This window comes from Saprolegnia diclina, assembly GCF_000281045.1.
Source record: "Saprolegnia diclina VS20 unplaced genomic scaffold supercont1.8, whole genome shotgun sequence".
Taxonomy (NCBI): Eukaryota; Oomycota; class Saprolegniomycetes; order Saprolegniales; family Saprolegniaceae; genus Saprolegnia; species Saprolegnia diclina.
In genome coordinates this window covers 367004-382665 of record NW_008246075.1, presented here as the reverse complement: position 1 = coordinate 382665, position 15662 = coordinate 367004, and the positions used below count along the sequence as shown (strand labels likewise).

The 15662-nt window shown below is 57.9% G+C and overlaps 8 protein-coding genes across 8 annotated transcripts in view; 6 read left to right on the top strand and 2 right to left on the bottom strand.

Moving 5' to 3' along the window:
- The first annotated feature begins 18 nt into the window (after positions 1 to 18).
- Positions 19 to 3269, top strand: SDRG_03386 (hypothetical protein). The gene is made up of 5 exons (XM_008609019.1): positions 19 to 77; positions 132 to 927; positions 978 to 1976; positions 2019 to 2750; positions 2795 to 3269. The coding sequence occupies exons 2-5, from the start codon at positions 226 to 228 to the stop codon at positions 3212 to 3214; spliced, it is 2853 nt and encodes a 950-aa protein (XP_008607241.1). The 5' UTR covers positions 19 to 77; positions 132 to 225; the 3' UTR covers positions 3215 to 3269.
- Positions 3270 to 3301: 32 nt separating this feature from the next.
- SDRG_03385 (hypothetical protein) lies at positions 3302 to 4214 on the top strand (the record flags this gene model as incomplete). Its single annotated transcript, XM_008609018.1, has 5 exons — positions 3302 to 3481; positions 3529 to 3610; positions 3654 to 3822; positions 3871 to 4026; positions 4073 to 4214. The coding sequence occupies 5 exons, from the start codon at positions 3302 to 3304 to the stop codon at positions 4212 to 4214; spliced, it is 729 nt and encodes a 242-aa protein (XP_008607240.1).
- Positions 4148 to 6377, bottom strand: SDRG_03384 (hypothetical protein). Its single transcript, XM_008609017.1, has 8 exons — positions 5873 to 6377; positions 5648 to 5827; positions 5284 to 5604; positions 5114 to 5235; positions 4968 to 5073; positions 4615 to 4922; positions 4395 to 4561; positions 4148 to 4336 (listed from the first exon to the last, which is right to left on the bottom strand). Exons 1-8 carry the CDS (start codon positions 6353 to 6355, stop codon positions 4224 to 4226), a joined length of 1800 nt encoding a protein of 599 aa, XP_008607239.1. The 5' UTR covers positions 6356 to 6377; the 3' UTR covers positions 4148 to 4223.
- A 392-nt stretch (positions 6378 to 6769) lies between these two features.
- Positions 6770 to 9435, top strand: SDRG_03383 (hypothetical protein; the record flags this gene model as incomplete). The annotated part of the gene is made up of 5 exons (XM_008609016.1): positions 6770 to 7462; positions 7508 to 8035; positions 8081 to 8355; positions 8399 to 9136; positions 9183 to 9435. The coding sequence occupies 5 exons, from the start codon at positions 6770 to 6772 to the stop codon at positions 9433 to 9435; spliced, it is 2487 nt and encodes an 828-aa protein (XP_008607238.1).
- On the bottom strand, positions 9433 to 9982 carry SDRG_03382 (small nuclear ribonucleoprotein Sm D2). Its single transcript, XM_008609015.1, has 3 exons — positions 9899 to 9982; positions 9687 to 9854; positions 9433 to 9632 (listed from the first exon to the last, which is right to left on the bottom strand). The coding sequence occupies exons 1-3, from the start codon at positions 9904 to 9906 to the stop codon at positions 9485 to 9487; spliced, it is 324 nt and encodes a 107-aa protein (XP_008607237.1). The 5' UTR covers positions 9907 to 9982; the 3' UTR covers positions 9433 to 9484.
- A 702-nt stretch (positions 9983 to 10684) lies between these two features.
- Positions 10685 to 12360, top strand: SDRG_03381 (hypothetical protein). The gene is made up of 5 exons (XM_008609014.1): positions 10685 to 10859; positions 10905 to 11411; positions 11460 to 11603; positions 11656 to 11741; positions 11790 to 12360. The coding sequence occupies exons 1-5, from the start codon at positions 10740 to 10742 to the stop codon at positions 12271 to 12273; spliced, it is 1341 nt and encodes a 446-aa protein (XP_008607236.1). The 5' UTR covers positions 10685 to 10739; the 3' UTR covers positions 12274 to 12360.
- Positions 12361 to 13737: 1377 nt separating this feature from the next.
- SDRG_03380 (hypothetical protein) lies at positions 13738 to 15169 on the top strand. Its single transcript, XM_008609013.1, has 7 exons — positions 13738 to 14053; positions 14104 to 14231; positions 14283 to 14413; positions 14457 to 14540; positions 14590 to 14846; positions 14897 to 15029; positions 15072 to 15169. Exons 1-7 carry the CDS (start codon positions 13800 to 13802, stop codon positions 15132 to 15134), a joined length of 1050 nt encoding a protein of 349 aa, XP_008607235.1. The 5' UTR covers positions 13738 to 13799; the 3' UTR covers positions 15135 to 15169.
- A 279-nt stretch (positions 15170 to 15448) lies between these two features.
- The window catches only part of SDRG_03379 (hypothetical protein), a gene marked incomplete at both ends in the record, with an annotated part of 4427 nt that continues 4213 nt past the window's right edge, over positions 15449 to 15662 (top strand). Inside the window, one exon of the mRNA XM_008609012.1 lies at positions 15449 to 15621. Coding sequence (XP_008607234.1) covers positions 15449 to 15621 — 173 coding nt within the window. The remainder of the gene's footprint in view (positions 15622 to 15662) is intronic.

The following is a 15662-nucleotide window of genomic DNA, read 5'->3' as shown; positions in this document are numbered from 1 at the left end:
GTCGCTAGATCACCCGTTAACAGCTTCAAGCCCTTGTTCGCAGGTCAAGATTGCGATCGCAGCAGTCCTTGACCCGTGTGGGTGACAAGTTTCTCGTGCTTGGCCCCGTCTCATTCTAAATATACCACTAGTTTTCGTTGCGGGCTAAACGCCGCCCACTCCGTGGACGGGACCAGCGCGCGCCTCGTAACGTCGTCGCCATTTTCTCACGTGCGACTTGGCGCAATGGCGTTGGCGGTGGCCGTCGCGCTCTTGCTCGTGTCGCCGCTGTTTGCCCACGACAACATTGGGAACATCGATACGTCCGGTGTCGAGTACGCCGCGTACGGGCCCATCGACGCTGTCTACACGTGGGTCAACGGATCCGACCCCACGTGGCAGCAATCCAAGAGCCACTGGCTCCAGCGCTGGAGCGGCCGCAACGCCACGAAAGACTCGGCCTCGGCCGAGAACCGGTTCCGAGACAACGACGAGCTCCGCTACTCGATCCGGTCGCTCGAGACGTACGCGCCGTGGATCCGACGCATCTTTCTCGTGACGGACGGTCAAGTGCCCACGTGGCTCGACCTCTCGCACCCGCGCATCACAGTCGTGCCGCACAGCGACATCTTCCCGAATGCGTCGCACTTGCCGTCGTTTGCGTCGCCCGCGATCGAGTCGCATCTGGACAACATTCCTGGGCTGGCCGAGTACTTTTTGTACTTTAACGACGAGGTGTTTTTGTCGGCGCCGGTGCTGCCGTCCGACTTTATGAGTCCGCGAGGGACTCAGAACCTGTTTTTCGCATGGGACGCGCCCGATTGTGCGCCAGGATGCAAGCACGCGATGCTCGGGAACGACCAGTGCCACGCGAGCTGCAACGTTGCGAGCTGTGATTACGACCTTGGCGACTGCACGTGTGACAGAGCGGCGATGCCACCGGCTATGGTAGGTCGTTTGTCGCACGGCAAAACCTCAACTCCTAACGGGACGCGTAGGCGGTGAGCTCGTGGAATGAGGTGTGCGTTGGTGACGCAGCCTACTCGCCGGACGCCACGTGTGCTGCGGGCTGTAGCTGGAGCAAACTCGGTGACGGTGTCTGCAATCCAAAGTGCAACTTGGTCGAGTGCGCTTTTGACGCTGGCGACTGCTTGCCGCAACGGTTGACGCAACTGCCGCACGCAAACATTGCGCTCGATGCCCGGCCAAAACACAGCGCCGTACTGCTGGGTAACCCGACGCCAGTTCTCGTGCTCTTCAAGACCGGTGGTATCGCTCCAGCCACGAGCACTGGGATTCGACGCGCCGTCGTGGTGCCTCGTCATGATGCAGTTGTCGTCTTCTTGGCTGACCCACCGCCATCGGTGCTTCACCTCCGCACCATGGCAAATGGTACATCAATGGAGCTTGCGACATCCACCTATGGCGAATCGATGACCAGTGGTATCTGGTTCACCGAGAAGAACCGCACGTATGGTGCCTTGGACTTGAGCAAAGTCAACATCACACGGGGCGATGCATCCGCCGACGTCCTTATCCCGTGGTTTGCCCCAACGACATCTAAGGTGTTCATCAGCGTCACAAAGGCCGGCGACACGAGCACTATTAACTGCAGAAAGACCAGCGCTCCGGGACGAGCCTGTACGATCTCGGCGTTGGGACTGAGCGTACGACTCAACGTTGACGACACTGTCAATGCCCTCGTTTGCATTCACGCTGGCTTTGAAGCGTGTATAAATTTTGATGCGGACGTCCAAGTGTGGCCGCTGCAGACACCAGCCGTGTCCGTCTCAAATGGCCCAGTGTTGGCGCGCGATTGTGCTTGGTACAAATGGTGTTCCGATTCCTACAATTCGCTCGGATCTCGGTGTACCGGTCGCGATCAGCGGCGACGTAGTGTCCCAAAGTTCGATGTGATTGCGCACTGCACCCAGCTTGGCCAAAAACTCGGCACCGGCCCCGACTCGTTCAAGTACTCGTCAACGCTCGTCTCGATGGTATATCGACAAGTCTAGAGCTCAACTGATACATGCACGTAGATGTGCCGTATGCAGTTCGGCACCGAGACACCGCCGCCCACGAGCGACAATTGCGCATCACGGCCGCCGCTGACGTCGCAAGTCGACTACACAGACACCTTTGGTGATTCGTTGCGGCACGTCAACATTCTCTTCAACCGAGTATTTGGGAAGCCCGTGCAAGCGCGGGGCGTGCCATCGCACATGCCACACTTCATCCAGAAGCCCCTGCTTACGGAGCTGAAGCACCGGTGGTCTACTGAGTTTGCAGCCACGTCGTCGCACCGTTTCCGGGAGCCCGACGACATGCAGTTCGGCTTCTCGTACATGCACTACGTTCTGAACCGACGCCAGCTGCACCCAGCATCGACGTTTCATGAAGTGTTCAACTCGCTCATTGACATCAACCACAATGGAGCCATCGACGCTATCGAGATGGATAGCATCGCGCGGCTCCTTGGCGACTGGCAGCGCCCTTCATCAGAGCTCCAGGCTGTCGTGGACGCTTGTCGCGGAAATGCGACCGCACTAACCAAAGCTAGCCTGGAGTCGCAGTGTCCGCTGTTGGTACTGCACCTCACGCAGTTGTCACCGAGCAGCGTACCGCCAGCACACAGCATTGTGGCAAACCCTCCGGTGGTCTTTGCGATGATCAAGGACCCTCGCAGCATGGCGGCGCTCCTCCGAGACAAGAAGTTGTCGACGGCCAAGTTCATTTGCGTCAACGACGACATGTCGACGCCAGTTCCGGCGGTGCGAGCGCGTTGCATATGTGCTTTACGACAGTTGTTTCGTAGGTTGTTGAGCGACTGAAAGCGTTCTTTGAGAACCGCTGGGGTGTGCCGTCGAGCTTTGAGCTCGCAGACGACAAAGGCAAAACACGAAGCGTCCAAGTTGCACCGCAGCCAAAGCCAGAAGACGAAAGAGAAGATCGTGGTCCGCTCAATCCCGGTCGGAACAACGCAACATTGGCAGAAGGCACTCCGACCATGTCGCACCCGCCGGTCTTGGGCTCAATAGCACCACAAGTGTCGTCCACTGCCGCGAGGCTGGCGGCAGCAGGAAAGCTCCGACCCATCAACACGGCAGGCCGCCTCGACACCGAGCTGGCGCTGCTTTGGCCGGCCCAAGTGGCCTTTGCAATGATCACGACGCTAGTTCTTTGTGTGCTATTGTGTCTCAAACGACACATCAGTCGACCACTTCGAAGTAGATGAGCGTCGCGGACGCTAACACTATTAATGATCCTGTCGCCATATTTCGAAATATCCATTTTCACTTTGAGCCGTCGGGAAGAAGATCGCATGGGACTCTTGGCGTGGACACCGACGATCTTGCCGCCGCAAGGGCAGCCGACGCTCGGTGTGAACTACTTGCAAGCGAGTCAGGCCTCTGTCGTCGTTACTGTCGCGATGGACCCGCCAATTGAGATTGAGCTGCACCAAGACATGGCCGTCGGTGTCGGCGGTGTGTTGTGGAACTGCGTACGTGCTGACCAACGCCCAGCGGCCATCGTCAACGCTGAGTGTAGGGTCGAGCGCTCATCCAAGTGCTTTGTCGCTGCCCCGAGTATGTTCGCAGCTGCCGCGTTCTCGAGCTCGGCAGCGGCACAGGTATCAATGTGCACCAACCAAACGTAGTTCACCTCGAGAATAGGTGGTGTTGGTCTCGCCGCCGCCCACTTGAAACCTACGACCTTGCTACTAACCGACTTGGCCTCGATCGTTCCGTTGACTCTGCGCAATACGAAGGCTGCCGTCGCCGCGTCGGCTCCGGTGGAGAAACTGTGGTCCAAGCAAGCTCTCTGTGTCGGCGTGTACCAATGGTATACTAGCAGGAGACTTGTACACAGGTAATTCAGTGAGCGGTCTAGGGGCACCAAACCGCCGCATGCTGGCCCGTGGGACACTATTTTGTGCGCCGACTGCCTCTACGATGAAGCCGTGTTTACAGACTTTACAGCGACACTCCATGACGTTGTTGGACCCCCCACGACGGTGCTTCTCGCGTACAAACAGCGACTGCCAGAGTACGTACGAGTTTGTTCTCTTCGACTTGCGACTGCTACTCGTTAGACGCGAAATGGCGCTGCTGGAATGCTTGGCCGAGACGTTCGAGATTGCGGTCTACACGAACGACGACGATCTTCCGTGGAACTATGAAAATGATATGGTTTATGTATTGGTGCTGCGTCGTAAACTCAATTCGACGGGGTAATATCGAGACTCATTCGGCGTGCGCCTTGTTTGCGGTTTGTTTTGCACGCGAGACCAGCTGCGCCACGTTGATGCTAGCATTGGGTGCCGAGACAGGATGGGGCGTCGGCTCCTTTGTGTCAACTATTGAATTTTGCTATGAGTTTTCGAGCCACGCGGTTTGCTCAACAAGTTGGAATACCGTGACTGGCTTTCCGCGCGAGGGCGACCAACTTGTCTGCTGATATGGACCTCTCCGTCGGTGCCGACGTGGTGGTTGGCGACGTTGGCTTGTGTTTGGGGCTTCGAAAAGACTTGGCCGTTGCAACAACGTCGTGTACGACAGGTGACAACGTCGACGTTGCATACCTACGCAGGACCGATCTTAGCATGAAACCCTAACACTCGAGGTAAACGACTACTTGGCAAGGTGCTCGCCCATTTTTTCACCGACAGCCCGCGCGACTTTGCCGCCAAACGCACCGCCAAACGCACTCCCGACAGCGCTACCCATGAGGCCCCCCGCGGTTTCCACAAACGACTTGGCGGACGCATCGGATGTCGGAGTCCCAGTCGCTGCTCGAAGATCCACAAAAAACGTGTCGAGGGACGATGTCGCGGGGTGCCACGGGAGCTCAATGTACGTCCAGTGAGGCAGTGTGGCATCGACAGTGATGGATTCGAGGATTTCAAGCGAAACGAGTTTGGCGAGTTGCGGCAGCGCTTGCGGCTACACAGCACGAATCACAAACTGGGAATCGATATCTCGGCGCACCGGGTGTTGGCAGCTTTCGATGCTGAGCGCAAACGTCGGTGGCTCCTCGAAGGCAACCCAGCCGTGGCCGGGATCGGCCCTGGCGGGCGGCACCAGAAGGCGCAATCTATTGGTGCGTTAGCGCGCAGCGGTAGCCAAGGACGTACCGTCCGCGAAACGACTTGATGCGGACTCGCATCGAAACCTTGGCCTTAAAGTCCGACACGGGCACGGACGTGTGCACCTCGACACTCGCGTCACCCGTGTAGTCCAGTGTGAACGCCAAGCACTAGGTTGACGACATTATTTTCCTCTTTTCTCTTTGAGAATAACGTACGAGTTCGTCCGGAGCGTGCGTGGACACAAGCGCAAGGCTCGAAATACACGGAGGAGACGCCCCGAGCGTCAGCTGCTGAAGCGCTAGTGTTTCGATGGTCCCGGGCAGAGCCTGTTTCTGCAAAAGGCGGTTGGCTGAAGCCTCCCAAACAGCGACAAGCTGTGGCATCGAAGCGTACTCTTGGAACCAGCGCGATAGCACAGCGTTGGTCCATGCGACGTCGATTGGAGGCGGTGCAATCTGTTCAGCTGAGGCGACGTGAAGCGCTGGACCTGCAGCGTACGCGCGAAGAGTCTCGGACGGAGCCTCCAGTGCCAACATCTGCAAGCGAATGAGTGAATGCCACGGGGTCTTTGTGACATACGCGTTGCATGATAGTTTCGTAATCTTGCAAAAGCCGAGTCAGGGCAATCGAGTCCAGCTGCAGCGTTGGGCCGAACGTGCGGCCGAGAAACTGCGCCATCGCTGCAGCGTAGGCGCTGCCTTCGCTGGGCGTCGCATCCGATGCACGCTGAACGAGCACTCGTAGCGTCAGCAGCGTTGTCTACGTGACTTGAGCATTGAAGAAATCGATCGTCGTCTCTAGTACCCGAAAGATTCGAGACGTGGGTTTTGTCAAGCACAAGAAGCTCGTCCGAAGAGCTCCGACGTCGTCGCGCGATAGCGCAGTGTTGATGATCTGCAATTGCGCCGAAGCACCGAGGGCCTCGCCCAAGAGACGATCAACGACGCGGTTGAGCTCCGTCACCTGCAGCGGTATCGAAAGGTCTTTGAGATCCGCACCTTCCCGGCCAGAGTCGACATCTGTCAGATCTTGCTTGGATGCGAGAGCTGCAATCGCAAGGATGTCTGCTGCGCGCACCGGGTGCGAGACCAACGATTGCGAAAGCGAGGTAAATCGGACCTGGTTGCCTCGGGTCGCCACAAGGTCGTGCTTCTTCCTCGAAGTTGCTCGGACAACTCGAACCGCGCCCCGCAGCAGTGGCTCCCAACCAAGTAGCACCATCGAAAGGGCCCCGACGGTAAAGCCCACAGCCAAGAGCATGACGCTCCAGACCAGCCAACCGAGCATGGTGCTTGGCCTGCCCTTGCAGCTGAAAAAGGCGACTGGGCGTTTCGACTGCAGAACCGGCTCCAAATTCCTCGACGGTTTACTCGATGGCTAACCGGCTCACCACAATCAAAGGGCGTCTGCTGGTACTCACAAACGGCAAGCCGATAGAATGGTATGGTGGAAAGCTGGCACATTCTGGGTCTACGCTCATGATGTGGCAACGCCAGCGACGTGCTCACATAAGCAACATAATTAACAAGTGCGGATGCGCAAACTTGACGACAACACGAAATGGCTTGGGATCTACGAGCGCCCAGCTAGAGCTGCCTTTGCCGGTAGTGATTTCCAAAAGCTGAGCACCTTCTCCAAGTTATTGCGATTGAACGTTGCGCCATTTGGGTTACTCGCGTCTATTTTTGATCCGGTTGGGAGATGGAGCAGGCAGATGCACCTGCCGCGAACGCACCGTCCGATGAGCCAACGACGACGCCCGACAACGTTTTCGCAGAGCCCCCGGCTCACACACCAGAGCCCGTGGTTGCTGAAGCGGAGCCGCTCCTCTCGGCCACGGTGCCGCGATTGCACGTGCCGAAACAAGTGGGTCTTTTCGCCGAGGCCGTGCACGAGTACGTGGCAGAGCACGAAGACAGCAGCATTGCGGCGGACGTGAGCCATTACGGGCGCATGCACCACGCGCTGGCCTTGCCGACGTCGGACAATTTCATGGTGCTGCCATCAACAACGTCCATGTCGACCGTGGCATCGCTCTTGAGCGATGCCTTTAAACACCTCGACGCGCTGGCCCCGAATCACAACAGCGCTGTCGCGACGCTCGAGGACAAGTACGCCGACATATGGGCCGAGATTGAAGCGACCAAAGCTCTGGATAACAAGAACCGGCTGCGACGAGCATTTAGTGGCTGGAAGAAACGTGCTCTGCTCCTAAACGTTGTCCGAAAGATGTCTGTCCGCGCGTACGACCGGCGGCGATTCCGCATCTTTGTCGCGTGGCGCACCCGCGTGCGCTTGCTACGGCGCATCAAGGTCAAGTACCGGCGCGCCGTGGTCCAAGTGGTAGCCTACACGTTTCAACGCATGAAGCTCTACGCGCAGCGCAGTCGCACGGTACATTAAGTGCGTGTTGACGGAGGCTTTCAGCGACTGGTATAGATCGCCCACAAGCACAGACGCGCAAGAGCCAAGACGCTGCACCACCTCTTCGGCCGCTGGAAGCACCACGTACAGCTTGCGCGACGCGTGCATCGGTGCCGACGCAAAGTATGTCTCAAGACGCTTCGTGTGGCGTTTCGGTCCTGGCGCACGCGACTCGCTGCGTGGAGGCAGCTCAAGCGCGGCGTCCGCCATCTCATATCGCCGTTGAGAACCATGCATCTCCGCCTGCGTTGGTATCAATGGCAACAGCAACATGCGATTTGCGGTCGACAAGTGCAACTTCGCCGCGACCAAGCGCAGCGGCGGCGGTTCGTGCTTGAGCGCTGCTTCAAGGCCTGGAAGCGGCAGCTCATGCTTCGCTACCGCACCGAGCGTGCCAAGAAGCGTCGGCATCGGGACAGCGTAAGGGACGTTGTCGCGACGTGGAGACAATACTACCTCGCGCGAAAAGCACTTCGGCCAGAGACGTGGACATGCGACCTCGTGGGCATTTGGCTCACAGCGCTCTTTCGCCTACCCCTCGAGGCACTCTCGACTAGAAAGCACGTGACAACACTAATGCAGACGTAGGTTGCTACTACGTGCCAGGTTTCGGGGGCAGAGCTCCTCCAGCTGGGGCCCCGTTTGCACATCGACCTACATCAACCGTCGTCTTGGGCTGCCACGTCATTGGAGCGACTGTTACCACAGATGCCACTCTTTTTCTGCGCATCCCATCACCGAATGGTGCTACTGGAGGCGATCTCGGCGCTGGCGAGCCCCGTGGCGTCGCAAGCCGCGCGCGATGCGTTAGCCCGCCACCGCCGGTCCCAGCTCGCGATGGTCACGGATCTCTCCAGTTTGCGGTATCGTGACGTCATGTAGACCGGTTGTCAAAGCGTGTGCTAGATATTTCTGGGCACAAGACCGGGAACTCCTCGTGTACGTGCGCCGATTGGACCAGCTGTCCCTCGCGTCCTTTCTGCGCCTCGAGATGGACGGTCTCTTGCGCGTCTTCCAGCCCCAGAAGCCGTCGCACTTGACCCTTTTGGCGGCTTGCCAAGCCCAACTGCGCGCCCACGACGCCGCCGTAACCGTGCCTACGTCGCCGCCAAGGAGTCCGATTACGCCATCGCAGCCCCTGGACATTGCTGTGTGGCTCACGTCTGTGCACCTCGCCCAATACATTCCACGCTTTTTCCAAGCGCACATCGATTCGCGCGAGAAGCTTGAGGCGCTGGACCACGCGGCGCTGCGCGACCGCCTGTACATTCATTCCAAGCTGCATCGAGATAGGCTGCTCAAGTACATAACGGAGCTCAAGCACGTGCAGTCGCCGCCCCCGCACATTCCGCTCAAGAAAGGCCACGTACCCATGGCTGCGTCTTTTCGCCTCAAGCTCGCGCTCAACCACGTCGACGAGACGACGGCGCCGCCCGTGAGACCCAAGGTCGCTGGCACAGCCAAGCTCCAGAAGCAGTTGCGAGCACTCTTCTTCAGCGTCTGTCGCGGCATGGAAGACCGCGAGTGGAGCCTGGATCAACTCTACACCGCGATGCAGTCGACGTCCGTCAGTGGCGTCGTGGCCAAGACGCAGTTTGCCCACGTGCTGCGCAGCTGGTCCATCGGCCTCTCCAGCGCCCACATGTAAGGCTCCAAGCCAACTGCGTCGTCTCACGGGTGGTGTGCATAGTCAAGCAATGTGGGAGCCGCTGGCACGCATGGATCCTACGTCCAAGCGGGGCGTCGGGTACACAGCCTTCATGACTTTTTTCCTCGATGTGTTTGAGCAGCGCTACGAGCTCTTGGCACTGGCCATCCAGACGCTCCAGGACGAAAGCCACAAGGGCGAGAAGCAGCGCGAGCAGCTCAGTCAGCTCCTGCAGTCGACGGGTCGCGTTCGCCGTATCTTGACGCTGGCAGGCGTCGACATGACGCGGCGATAGAACTTTGCGCGGTGTATTTATGTTATTCAGGCAGCGCAACCATTCTCATCTAGTTGTGCGGGTTACGCAGGACGAGGATGACCGAGTCGCCACGCAGAAACATCTTGCTCACAAAGCGCTCGACGTTCTTCGGCTTGCCCTTGCCCTTGGTTGTCTTGGGGACCTCTGTCCACATCTCCTTGACATTCTCAAGCACCCTGCAGTATCGCATGTGAGCGATGGACGAAGCATGGAGTATGATGACCACTTACATGTTGCAATGGCGGTCGAACGCCTTGACGCGGGCCAATAACTTATGGTTGTTGCGCACGTTGATGAGCACCTGCGAGTTGTTCTTGACGCTCTGCATGAGGAGCGAGAGCGGGCCGTTAAGGAACTCGTCCTCGTCTTCCTTGGTCGTCACGCGCTTGTCGTCGATGCTACAGCAGCGTGAGCGCCTCATCACCCACGGCGAAGAGCGTACGAGGCCATGCTGCTGCTGCGGTCCGGTGCAATCCACTCCACTACTGGGCGGCTGCGAGCTCCGCGAGTTGAAATTTAATAACTGGAATTTAATAGCCTTATTGAAACCAAGTTGTAGATTGTGATATTTTTGTCGACAGCTTATAAACGCACAAATACAAATTCCAAGGTCGTAGAATTGATTGCTATACCTCTCAAATCAAATATCGAAGCAGTCCTCAGTAGAGTGAGTACAATAATAGTGTGATCGACACCACTTGCTGGTTTGTCGTGACTCTGCCTGGCTACATGTACTTGTACTCTATAATGCGCCTCGAGTGCGAACTAGCTAGAACATTAGATCGATATAGTGATGCCTTGTCCACGAACCACCTTTCGGAGCTTGATTCATAGGGTCGGGATGCTTAAAGTGCGACGTTGAAGTCCATGTTTGCTGGTTCACTGTGGTATTTGCCGTGTACATTTATTTGCTCCTGTCATACTAACATTAGAGTGAAAGGTACTAAATAGTCGATAACCCAGGCTGATGAATTGAGGATAGTCATGAGCAAACACCGTGGTAGCACATTTGAACACGTTCTGGAATCCCATCGAAATTGAAGCGAGCCATGGCATTAGAGCGAAAGTCAAGCAGCCGACCGTTTCTGTCTTTGACGCTGCTCCAACTGCATGTGTTGTTGATGCAACATCCACTCTCGGCCTCCCAAGTTGACACTAACTACACTGCTTCAACGGCTACCACGCAAACGTATATAGTGTGATATTCGCTGTGAGAGGTAGTTGTAGAGTGTTGGTCGTAAGCCGTCGCGTCCAATGGATAGAGCTCATCAGTATTTGGAAAGATGAAGGTCAAGACCATCTCGCGCGTCGAGAGCCAATTCACGCAGGAGCTGGCGACGGACAAGACCAAGATCCACCGCAACTATGATCCGTCGCTGCACCCGTTCGAGCGTCCGCGCGAGGTGCGTTCTTGGCTCACTTTGCATGTTTTGATTTTGCCGATGTAGTACACGCGCGCGTTGAACGCCACCAAGCTCGACAAGATCTTCGCTAAGCCGTTCATTGCGGCGCTCGATGGCCACTGCGACAGCGTGAGCTGCTTCGCGAGCTCCCCCAAGAGCCTTGTGGCATTTGTCAGTGGTGCGTGCGATGGCGAAATCCGCCTCTGGGACTTGCCCCGGCGCAAGTGCGTCTGGTCGGTCTACGGCCATGCGGGCTTTGTGCGTGGCCTCACGACGGCGCCGGACGGCAACACTTTCTTCTCGTGCAGTGAAGACAAGACCATCAAGCAGTGGAAGCTCGCAATTGCGATCGGCGACGACGAGCAGCCCGAGGCGCTGCAAACCTTTCATGGCAAGGAGCCGTTCATGGGCATCGACCACCATTGGACCAACAACACGTTCGCGACATGCAGCTCCGTCGTGCAGGTATGGGACCACCACCGTTCGGACCCGTTGCACGAATTCTCGTGGGGCGCCGACTCGATCACGTCCGTCAAGTTCAACCCTGCCGAGGTACCTTTGACTGTGCGACGTCGAACGGACGTCATCTCTCTTTCATAGCCGAGTTTGCTGGCGTCGACGGGCTCGGACCGCGCCATCAACCTCTACGACACGCGCGTGGCCACCTCGATGCGCAAGGTCGTGCTCGAAATGCGCTCGAACGCGCTTGCGTGGAACCCTCGCGAGCCGTACCACTTTACTGTCGTACGTCGACTGCATTTTGCCGTACTCCAGTCATCTCATCTCCATCACTCAGGCCAACGAGGACCACAACTTGTACACATTTGACATGCGCAACCTGGATCGCGCGCTCATGGTGCACAAGGACCACGTCTCGGCCGTGTACGTGGCCCTAGGTGGGCTGACGTGGAGCTCATTGTCCATTTGTAGCATGGACGTGTCGTACTCGCCGACGGGTCGCGAGTTTGTCAGCGGCTCGTACGATCGCACGATCCGTATTTTCAACGTGCGCTCGGCAAAGAGCCGCGAGGTGTATCACACGAAGCGCATGCAGCGTATCTTTGCGGTCAAGTTCAGCGCCGACTCCAAGTTTGTGCTATCGGGCTCGGACGACACGAACATCCGTATCTGGAAGGCCGAAGCTTCGAAGCACCTCGGAAAGCTTGCGCCGCGTGAGCGCAAGCAGGTCGAGTACAAGGACGCGCTCAAGAAGCGGTTCCAGCACCTCACTGAGGTCCGGCGCATCGCCAAGCACCGCCACGTGCCCAAGGCCATCAAGAAGGCGTCGATGGCCAAGCAAGAAGCCAACGAGCGCGACAACAAGAAGCTTGAAAACCGCCGGAAGCACTCGCGGCCCGGCAAGGTGCCGTACGTTGACACGCGCAAGAAGACGGTGATCCGCAACATGGAGTAGAGAACAAGATCTCTACATTACTATATGCATCGTTCTTATTAATACTAAGCTTACTCCGCTACTACCCACGACCAATTCACAACTCATGCATGCTTTGCGCAATGTCTCCACTCTATGCCGGCGCATTATGCCACACAGCTGCTCGTGTATTACCACGAGTTGTCGTCGCGTATTGCGTCCTCACAGACTGTCCTCGCTTGCTTCAAGGCCGGGAGAGGTGCCCGCCCGGTACTTCACGAGCATCGAATTGCACATCTCCAATCTCGGCAAAGAAGCGACAGCATGGGCTTCAGCATCACGACCGACGCGACACCCGCCCCGCATCACCAATCCGCGGGGTCGATGGCAACTGTGCTTCGTCGCCGATTGATTGAGATCCCGCCGCCGCTCGACGTAGCTGACCTCGGGTCACCACGCTTTCCTCACGTGTGTATGACGTCAACTGACCGATCGCGATCCGTTGCTGCCGAATTCAAGGCAGTCCCCAGCGCAGCTCGGCACGCGAACCTCAGTAACGCGTCCTTGGTGTTGACCCGTCAATGACTCATGCAATTTGTACTACCAGTAGGTAGCGATGGATGGCGTCAACGTGGGTTCGGGCCGTCCGGCGCGCCGTAGCTCGAATCGATCTCGAGAAGCGAAATGCAATCGTTTGTTTATGTACTTTTTATGAACGCAAATTGATGTGGGCGATCGAATCGGTGCGTCGGCTGGAAAGAAAGCCGTGGGGATCTCCGAGGGGCGGAGACAGTGGCAGCGGGATCGGATACCGATGTCTCTCCGCACAGTCCGCTTCTCGTCCGTTTGCATGGTGATGTCTTTCTGGGGAGCGATCGTAGCGATGTCTTTCTGGCAAGTGGTCGTAGCGACTCGACGCGAGGCCGTTTGATTCTGCGTCAAACAGATCAACGAGCTCGATCATAGTAAGCTAAATTAGCATTCGTACTAGGGTCAATATACTATGTAGTAGCAGGTTGTTGGAGTATAGCAACTCGTATTGCTCGGTACCGACCTCGTTCAGCCTTTCCAGACCGATCCAAGGACGCGTCCGTGGGCTCTACGCGGGACGAGGCTGGTGTCGTCGGTCGCGTGCCCCGTTGACGATTTTATTTTCGGCACCATGCCACCATCTGGTTGCCTTTCACGCCACTTTACGGATTTGACTTGGGTCAGCACGTGCTTCGACGCAAGAACACGGACGAACCCAAGATGCTCGCTTCGATCGCTGTGCAGTAGCCTCTGCACCTTGTAGCGAGCTGTACGGCGTCGCGTCCGTGCTTGCAGTAGCCACGTGCGGCGTCTCTGCGCTGTGAAAATCCCGTTTTTCATCGAAAAAGACGGTCTTTTTGAGTCGCGTGTCGCAGACGGGGCAGCTGTTGACCAGACAGTTTACCGGCGTGGCGCCTCGTTGTGGGAATTTGCGGCGGCCAAGCACGTCACTTTTGCATTTGCAGTGGATGTCCATTGCGTCCCGCCTGCGCTCTCCGCTTCGCCGCCTTCTTCTCTCGCCGTCTCATCCTCGGAACATGACGCTCCACCTCGGTGTCTCCAGCTCCACGAACGCCGGCCTTCCGTCCGCCTTTGTCGAGCCCGTCAAGGTCGCGGTCCTCGGCGCCGGCGCCTTTGGCACGGCCATGGCCCAGATCGCGGCGCGTCAAGGCCATAGCGTCGCGTTCTACTCGCGCAACCCGGCGCAGGTCGCGGCCATCAACGAGACCCATCACAACCCGCAGTTCTTCTCCGAGTTTGAGCTCTTGCCGTCGATTGTCGCCTCGGACAAGTCTGTTCTTTCCGATTCCTCTGCGCCGATGATTCATGCTTGTGGTGTAGCGTCGCCGAGTGCTGTGACGGCGCGACGCTTGTCATCGTGTGCATTCCAGCGCAGGCCACGCCCGACTTTTTGGCCGACCACAAGGACGACATCCCCCATGACGCCATCCTCGTCGTGACGTCCAAGGGTATGACTATCATATCACAAAGAAAGAGCCGCTGACGATGGAGATACTTAGGGCTCTACCTCAAGACCAAGCAGCTTTTGTCCGAGCCGATTTTGGCCGCCATGGGCCGCGACCAGCCGCTCTCGTTCCTCTCCGGCCCGTCGTTCGCGCTCGAGCTCATGAACAACGCGCCGTCGGCCGTGGTACGTACTCTTCCCTCTGACGCATTTCTCTGACGCAATTTAGGTCGTCGCCTCCAAGCAGCTCTACCATGCGGTCAAGGTCCAGCGCCTCCTCTCGACGGTCGACTTTCGCATTTACAGCTCCCAAGTACAACCCAAACCATGAAAAGATGATGTATACTGATCGCTGATGCTAGGACATTATCGGTGTCCAGCTCGGCGGTGCGCTCAAGAACCCGCTCGCGATCGGCGCCGGCATGATCGAAGGCAGCGGCCTCGGCATCAACACGCTCGCCGCGTACGTCACGCGCAGCTCGCTGGAGCTCCAGAAGCTCTGCATCGCGATGGGCGGCCTCCCGCATACCATTTCGGGCCTCTCGGGCATCGGCGATCTCATGCTCACGGCCTTTGGCTCGCTCTCGCGTAACCGGACGTGCGGCATCCGCCTCATCAAGTAGCGTGTCCTCCGATTTGCAAGAGGACCTAAGAGCCCATGAAAACTAGGGGCGAGAACAAGGAGGATATCCTCGCGACAACGACCGTCGAAGGTGTCCCGACGGCCGAGGTCGCAGTGTACTTTGCCGGGCAGTGCGGCCTCGACCTCCCCATCTTCCGCACGGTCAACGACATGATTCAGGTACATTGATCACGTCGAGCAAAGCGCGATGGATGCGAATAGGGCCGCGTGAACCGCGACGACCTCAAGGACATTCTCATGAACCGCCCGCTCAAGTCCGAGTAAGCAGTGTCCAGTGACTTGAATTCTACCTGTTGAGTGCATTTGATGGGCGTCAGTCTTGTGGTGTCGTGGCAGCTTGCAAGAGCAGCTGGGCGGCGTGACCGCTGGTGGTTGGCGACGCCTGATTCGGATGCGGTGGCCTCGTGCAATGTGCAGAGGCGACTTGTAGAAGCCACAGCTGGCACGGCGCCGTCGACGTCAAGGCTCGGACGTGGTGACGGGCATCGTCGAGCGCCATCCAAGTCCGGATACTGTGCCACTTGGCCGATCCATCCGGATAGTATAGCCAACGGTCGCATGCCATTCCACATCCTGCCATGTCGTCGACAACTCAGCCGGCTCCGGCGTACCCGACAGTCCCGCTCTCGCCGCGCACCGTCGTGCAGACCGGCGCGCCGGGCGTCAAGCAGCTCCTCGAGCGCAACAAGGAGTGGGCCAACGCCATGCGCGCGTCCGATCCCGAGTTCTTTGCCAAGCTCGTGGACCAGCAGTCGCCCGAGATCCTCTGGATCGGCTGCTCCGACTCGCGCG